Below are 8,647 nucleotides of genomic sequence, written 5' to 3'. Positions count from 1 at the left end.
TCCTTCCCCGGCAGAGCATCTGGTGGATTCAAACCGTGAGCCTCTGGGATTGTAGTTGCAGCTCCTTGCCACTAGGCCACCAGAGCTCCCCTAACAGCTAAGTTCTTAACCACTGTGCTACCAAGGCTCCTTCCACTCATTTTAGCAGGCACAAAGACTTGATGACATGACCAGAGCTTGCTTTAGACTTCTTATAGTGCCAACCTTGAACACACAATTTATTTCATGGTATTCTTTTCTTCCTGGAAGACTTCAAATTGTCCTAACTTTTGAGTACCACTCAAATACTGATGACACCCAAATCTTTTTAAATCCAGACCTTTTCTTAGAAAGTCTGACTCTAATACCTAACATTTTTCATTCTCATTGCTGCTGAGTCAGAATCCTCCATTGAGTTCCCCTCCAAGATTATAAATCGCTCAGGAGGAGATTATCTTTCTCCTAAGGAGTCACGTGTGGATTCAAACTACCAGGGAAGTATGGCTTTTGGGTTGGTTTTGCAACTTCCCATAGACAATACCACCAGAGCTTCTATCCAACAGCAAAAGTATGTTGGAAATGTCTAGCTTTGCAAGTACCTCAAAGTCAACATCTCCCTCTGGAACTCACAATAGTTCCTCAGACCTGTTTCTTCTCCTGCATTCTCAATTTTGGCTGGCAATATCATTAAGTCACCAAGACCAAGAACCTGGGAATCATCCTTGACTCTTATCTACTTTACTCAGTCAATCCTTCCCAATGTTCTGTTGATTTTACCCTCAAGGGTATCCTTCAAATCTATCTACTCTTTATTTTCACAACCAGGTAGGTTAGATTACTATCTTCCCCCCTCCCCCAAATTAATGGCAACTTTTTAACTTGTCTCTAACCCTCAAACCTATCCCTCTCAATTCTATTTATTTTCCTTTCACTGCTACTGTGATTGATTTAAACCCCAAAATGACCAGGCTATTCCTCTGATTAAAATCCTTTAAAGGCACACTAATATCTCCCCAGCAGACTTGTAGGAGTAAGATGGACAATCTTTTCCCTTGCAATTTACAGCCTCGGAAAACTCACTGGAGGATCAGTTTTGAGTCATTTTTGAGCTGACTGGCAAAACATGTGAGAGTGCTGAAGCCTCTTTCTGAGGCCACATCTCCCTTCCTAGCTTCACATTTGAAGCTCTAGCAACTGTGAACTACTTGTTTCCCTTATATATAACATTGTTTCGATCTTCTACATCCCTTCTACTCTGAATGCTCAACCTCTTCATCTGGCAAATTTATGATTTACCCTTTAAGTCTCAGTTTAAGCATCATCAAGGAATGCTTTTCAAACCAAACCAAACCGAAACTGGATTAGGTATCTCTTCTCCAAATTTTCAAAACATCCTAGCTATTTATTTCTTTTTCATCTTAACACTAGCTCAGTGACTGCCTCAATAGGTTTCAACTCATGGGTCTTTGTTTTCTTTCCCTAGATAACTCACTGCTATCGAGTAGGAACCTACTCATAGCTAACTCTCCCCTGAGATTCCTTCTGAGATTGTAAGTCTTGAAAAGAAATTGCCCCTATTTCTCCTGCAGAGCAGCTGGTAGATCTGAATCTCCAGAGATGTAGTTTTAGGGTTAGAGGAGCAGCTGTTTACAGTCTTTGCCACCAGAGCTCCCTAAGAACTAGGTGCACAATAAATTTTGTTTTGTATGAATGAATACATGCAGTAGAGATTACTAATCTTCTGATAGAAATCAATGCAAAGAACATAGGTTTCTTTTCTTATGACTTAAGGGAATTAGATGAGAAAGAGGTTCGTTCCTGAGAACTCTCGACTCTCTGCAACGAGTAACTTCTTGGATTTTCAATCTTAACCCTGTAATCCCTTGGAAAGCAGTAAGGCACAGAAAGATGGGGACGAGAACAGAGATCCTCCCGAGGAGAAACTTTGTCTATTATCTCCTAGCCATTCTAAGAGAGCAAACCCCTACAGCTGTAAAGACACGTCACCGTCCGGTCCAGGAGGACGTATTCTGAAAATACTCGTCCCGCTTTCAGGCAACAAGTCAGATCCCTCTGTGCTAACCTTAGTCTTTTCTGCTCCTGCTTCACTATCCTCCCCTTAGACCCCAGACCCGATACGGATCCCCGTTTACACGAATTAGAGAAGGCAATTGAAAAACCGGAAGTGGCTTCACACGGAACCTATTTTGGGGGACACTTAACTGATTTCCCACGACCCACTTCGACACGGTCGACCACAGAAATGTAACTAACCCGTATAAGAGACTGGTATTCCTCCTTTAGTCTCTGCACCCATAACTCGCGATCTCGGGGTCCGGCGTTAGTCTTCAGGACAGGGATCTCTGACACCACCCGCCGGGTGGCTTCGTCCGCCATATTGGACCAGGGAACAAGGGAAAGCCGGAAGTGGTGTTGCCAGCAGTTAACGCCAAAGGTGCCGCCATCTTTACTATGGGAAGCTGGAATTTCGGACAGCCTGTAGACTTCTCTAAATGCAACTTGTATTCTCTCATCGAGTGGACAAACTTGTCACATTGATTGTGGGTACAACGGGAAGAATAGCATGGAAACGTATCCCTCTGCCCTAAATATAGCTCCTATTATTAAAAATACTGTGCACCGCTCAAAGAGTAATTTCCGCTCATGCGCAGAAAAGTAATCTCAGAAAACGCTTTCGGACCTTTGCAACAAACTTGTCGAGTTATAATCAGACCGGCTGTGGGCACTGTTCTGGCACCGATCTCCTAAAAGTGGCATAGCAACCCTATGTACGAAAACTCTGAAGCCTGCCCCATCCTGAGCCAGCCTCACTGACTCTGACACACCTACTCACGTTACCCAGTTACTGTATCAATCCATCTCATCTGACACACCATCCTTCTGAGCATAATGTCCTTCTCCAAGGACCGGTCCCTCCTGGCCACATGCCCAAAGTATGTGAGACGGAGCTTCAAAATGCTAGCCTCCAAGGACAAACCTCTCCAAGAACAAACCCTCTCCAAAACACATCTATTTGTATGTTCAAGACTCTTCAGCACTAAAATGTAAAGGTATCAGTTCTTCTGTCATCCTTCGTCATTGTCCAGCTGTCTAACGCATAGCAAGTAATTGTGAAGACCATGGCCTGGATCAGTCTTTAGACTGACTCTGTTGCTTCTCAATACTCTGAAGAGGTCCTCAACAGCAGATTTTCTCTGTACAATTCATCTTTTGATTTCCTGACTGCTGGTGCCAAGAGTGTTGATTATGGATCTGAGCAAGCTGTACGTGTTAACAAACCTCAATCTCTGCAGCCATCATGGTGCTGCCAATTGGCCCTGTGGTGAGAATCTTTGTCTTCTTGATGTTGAGCTTCAATCCATATTGAAGACTACATATTGAATTCCTTGACCTTCTACAGCAAGCGCATCAGGTCCTCCTCAGTTTCAACAAAGTTATGTCGTCTGCATAATGTAAGTTGTTGATGAGTCTTCCTCCAATCCTAATTCCATATTCCTCCTCATAAAGTCCAGTATCCCAAAAGATCTGTTATACATATACACTGAAAAGGTATGAAAACAGGAAGCGCCCTTGACACACATCTTTCCTGATCTTGAACCATTAGTGTTTCCTTGCTCTGAGTACTGAGGTAACAGCAGCCAAATTCGGTAATCCAATGGAAGAACATTGAACTCTTGACAATCATTAGAAACCAGGGAAAATGAAAACAGAATATACAACTCCCGCCCTGAGGAATCTATGCAATCTAATTAGGGACATGCTTAGTAAGTGCCATAGGAGTTACATGAGAAGACTCACTTTAGCCTAGAAAAAGCATGTACTGAATTCTGGACAATAATCTGGATTTAACTCATCTATAAAGGAGTCCCATTGTAAGCCGGAATCAAGAGTAAGGCAACCAATCAACCACATCATCATTCCTAGAGTATGGCACCCAATAGGTACCCAGTAACTTTTTTTGCAGAATTTTGCATCATTCCATGGATTTTTCAATCTGAAAATATTCAACTGGCACCTGATGAACATATCTTGTTGATTCAGTGATCCGTCCCAGCTTGTGGCAGTAATTTTAGATATATTTCTATTTCTACCAAACATCAAATTATTTGTTGACTTGCCAATTCTTTTCTAGAATCTTCCACACAATGTGGGGGGAGAGGTGATAAGACCTAGAGTCTTATCAATTTCAGGGGACAGGCCACTCTCTCTTTCTCCATTAAGTACGATTTTTTGCTTTAAGTTTTTCAATGTTGTTGTTAGTTACCATTCACTTGATTCTGACATATAATAACCCAATGTAGGACAGAACAAACCCCTGTCTGGTTGTGCACCATCCTAACAGTCATTGCTGTATTTGAGCTCATTGTCTGCAGCCACTATGTCAATTCCCCTTATTGAGGATCTTCCTATTTTCCCACGGACCTTCTACTTTACGAGGCATGAAGCACTTCTCCAGGGACTGGTCCCTCTTTCTAACAGTGTGTTGAAGATGTATGTAAAAGGTATTTCAAAATTAGAGTGCCCAGTACTTCTAAGGGGCACTGGTTCAGGAGTAGGCCCACTCCATCTTGTATTCCTTTTTTTTTTTTCTTTAATTGAGATTTTAACAAAAGTTTACCAAGAACTTGGATTTCCATCCATTCATTGTTGCACATTTTTCTCCCTACCCTTCCCCAGTTCCCTTTTCTCTTTAACAACAACAACAACAATTTAAAAAATCTTTCATTGTTGTACTCTATTTTGAATTTCTTAAAACTCCGTTTTTCCTATCTTGCTTTCCTTAGAGTCATAGTTAACCTTTAGAAATAGCTTATATAGTTTCTACATACTTGTATTTAGATGAGCCGGTTCACTTGAAATTCATTCTTTCAGGAAATAACTGAAGTTTTATGAACATGTGCTGTTTCTAAGACTCCAACTTGCAATGATTGCGCTTTGATCTTGTGATTGGTTATTTTTGTTGTTGTGGCTGGGTTGCTTTGTTGTTGTTTGTTTTTCTCTCTCATTGTACAGCCCTGTCAGTGCTCACAGGCCACAGGAAGGAAGGCTAGGCTATGGTCAGAGGTGCAATTGATTCTGGCATGGGTACAAAATCTTAGAAAAAAAAAAAACCTATGCTTAAAGTAAAAAAGTAATAATCATATTCTGAGGGAAAATTTAGACAGTAATTGATTTTCCATTCAGTCATTGATAAAGCTTTTGTTTTATGGCCTTAATTACAAACCCCACATTGTAATATAATACACACACACACACACACACACACACACACACACACACATCCAATCTGTGATTCTCCTTCTATCCCTGCTTGCATTCTGACCATTGTCTCTAGGCAAATATTGCCTTTATGATCTTGTATAACTAATTGTTCTAAAGAGTGAGTACTCTTTACCTTATAAGCATGTCTTATTGTTGGCTGAAAGTTGAGCCGCAAGGATAAGTTTATCATGGGTCTTAGACTAGTGGCAAGAAGCTGCACTACAACCCTGAAGGCATGTGGTTTGAATCCATCACCTGCTCCAATTAACTGCCTCTGAAAACCTGCCAGAGGGTCAGCTATAGATCAGTTCTGATTCAACAGTACACAGCAACAACAGAACTCAAAAGGTTTCTTTCTTTCTTTCTTTTTTTTTAGATGTAGCCAAATTGAGTGGGTTTTTATTTCTCTCGAGTGGACATGAGTGCCAGATGAATGGCAATAGCCGGGAACAAACATTCCTTAAAATGCAAACCCAGGCACAATAATAACAGTATATTTGTTTGGCTCTGCACGTTTCTGTCACAGAAACAACCTTGAATGGAAGCCTGGGCTTCTCCCAGGACTGTGTGGTGACCTTCTGCGGCCGGCCTCTGGGCATGCTCCAGCCCGTGTCAGGCCTGCACCATGGCTCAGAGTACAGTCTGCAACGGTGCAGCATTGCCACAAATTCAGGAGTTACATTAATTTCTTATCATTTTTATGATTTTTCATTTTCTTCCACATTTTTCACCCACTCTGTCCAGGACCCTCTACTGTGATCCCTTATAGAATTGTTAGCAGTGGTGGCTAGGCACCATCCAGTTCTTCTGTTCTCTGTTAGGTTCTATCAAGTTGACTATGGTGCGTAATAACTCTATGAACAACATATCTGAACCTTACCCTATTCTGCATCATTCTCCGAATCTCCAGCATGCTCAAGCCCATTGTTATAGTCACTGTGTGAATCCATCTCCTTGAAGGTCTTCTTCTTTTTCGATAACTCTCTACCTTTCCCAGCATGATATTTTTTCCTATAGACTAGCATCTCCTGACAACATGCCCAAAGCATGTGAGACAAACTTTACCACCTTTGCCTCTAAGAAGCACCCTGGTTGCACTTCCACCAAGACAGATTGGTTTGTTCTTTTGGCTGTCCATGATATATTCAATACTCTTCGCCAAAAGCACAATTCAAAGATAGCAATTCTTTAGTCTTCCTTACACACTGCCTAGGTTTTGGATGTGTAGGAAGCAATTGAAAATACTGTGACTTGGATCAGACATCCTTACCTTAGTTTTTCAAGTTATATCCTTGCTCTTTAGCCCTTTAAAGGTCCCTGACAGTAGATTTTCCTATACAGCACATACTGCTGCTACCATGAGTCTCATGGTAGTGCAAATACATATGGGTCCATTAGTTCTTTGGACTAAATGTTTCTATGAATCTTTGCTTCTTTGCTCTGGACATGAAGGAATCAATAGCTGCACCTTTGATGGCTACTCACAAGCTTTTAAGACTCTTGTTGTTGTGTAGGAACCAACCCATAACTGACCCTCCATCGGGTTTTCAGAGGCAGTTAATCACATTGGAGGAGATTCCCATCTTCTCATGTAGAGTAGCTGGTGGATTTGAACAGCATGCCTTAAGAAATGCAGCGCTGCTTCTTGCCACTAGGCCACCCTTGTTGTTTGGTGCCGTTGAGTCATAGACGACTCATAGCAACCCTTTTAACGAAAGGCCTGAGCACTGTTCGTACATAGAGTTTCTGGAGGCAAGCCATTTCGGAAGTGGATGCCGCTCCTGCTTCCAGGCTTGTTTTAATCCGGAAACCACCCTAGTCATGCTATAAAAACCAAAATACCCCTGACAAACAAACAAACAAACAAACAAAAAAATCACTCATTGCCATGGAGTCACAACTGCTTTAAAGCTGACCCTCCATTGAATTTTCAAAGCTATAAGTTACAAGCAGAGAGATTATTCATCTTTCTTTTTTTTCCCACTTAAGAATGTAATTGATGATAAAATAAAAATTATTATATTAAATCTTGAAAATGATTGTACTAAAGCTGATATTATAATTGGATTTAAATAGTAGCAAGTATTTATGAACAACTTTACAGTATAAGACTATTTCTGGTATCTTACATTAAGTTTCATTATAGTCCTGTAAAGTGACAATGTTTTTCTTATATAATATGTCCTATTTTGTAATTATTACTGACAAATATCTAACTGTATAGAAATATCCCACTCAGAAATTCTTAATTGACTTACATAATTTAATAGTAAATTAATATTAAAGTTGTTACTTTAACTTTAATAAAGTTGTTAATAGAATATTATGAACAATGTATTGATGCCTATAACTTCTCAGAGCTTTTAATTTTACTCTGTGAAGTCTAACATGTCCTCAGTTTAAAATCACTCTTGCCTTTAATAAACTTCTTTATTTTCACTTAAACAGAGTAGGGAGATTTCTCTTTGACATCATGTAAGAAGAATGTAAGCAGTGGAAATGGCCAAATCTGACTTCTACTAAATCCACAACAGGAAATTGTCCCCATCAACAATATCCACAGAATAAATCTAATTCCTATGAGGTCAGACATAATCTCCCATGCTCCTGCACCTATTATTAATTTTAACATCAATGCTTTTCTGGGTCTTAAATCCATTGTAATGACTATACAAACTTTACAGAACCATACTCATGGTTATGGGATTTATGAGGGAAGATAACAGGTGATAATTTAGATTGGTAGCAAAAGACATACAGTCCCTCAGTCCAGACGACTTCTTAGTTATGGCTGGAGGCCTTTTGACCTTCAACCTCCAGGTTTAGGTCAGCATTACAAAGTTCCCTTAGTTCTGCCAGTTATGGTATCTCCCTTCAGTTCTCCAACAAGCCTGGGTGATGGTCTCTTGTTCTGGTTCCATGGACTGGCTGTCCCAAATCAGCTCTGTCTCATGTTCCTTTCTAGTCCTCTACTGAGGCTGCTATTGCTCTTGTGTATATGGGAAGCCAAACTGTATGCCAAATATTATGTGAAAACCCTTGTTCAGGAATTGAAGGAATTACAGGTTTATAAGTTAGGATTTCTCTTGGGGCAGATCACAGAAAATGAGCTGTTTGTTCCCTGCAGACAGGACACAGCTATGAGCCCCCTATGGAGGAAGTGTTACCTCCTGAGCTAGAGTTCACCCTGAGGCATCAAGGCAATCCTTAAGGGTATACCAAATTCTTGCACTTGTGAACCCCTCCCTCCTGAGTCAAGCAGAAGGTTTTCAATAGAAAGTGCTTGGCTTCATTTGCATTGATTTCTCTTTGTGATTTACTTCCAAATAATTTTTTTTTGTTTTGTACTAGGCTCAGCATTTGCTGATATTTGTATCTTTTTTTT

General features: G+C 40.6%; 1 protein-coding gene across 1 annotated transcript in view; it reads right to left on the bottom strand.

The window, feature by feature from the left end:
- UFC1 (ubiquitin-fold modifier conjugating enzyme 1) overlaps window positions 1-2,376 on the bottom strand; it is a 5,746-nt gene extending 3,370 nt beyond the window's left edge. The window contains exon 1 of the mRNA XM_006895486.1: window positions 2,254-2,376. Coding sequence (XP_006895548.1) covers window positions 2,254-2,376 — 123 coding nt within the window. The remainder of the gene's footprint in view (window positions 1-2,253) is intronic.
- Window positions 2,377-8,647: the final 6,271 nt, after the last annotated feature.

This window comes from Elephantulus edwardii, unplaced genomic scaffold (genome assembly GCF_000299155.1).
Source record: "Elephantulus edwardii isolate Elephantulus edwardi_28Jun2011 unplaced genomic scaffold, EleEdw1.0 scaffold00168, whole genome shotgun sequence".
Taxonomy (NCBI): Eukaryota; Metazoa; Chordata; class Mammalia; order Macroscelidea; family Macroscelididae; genus Elephantulus; species Elephantulus edwardii.
This window is presented reverse-complemented; position numbering and strand designations above follow the sequence as displayed.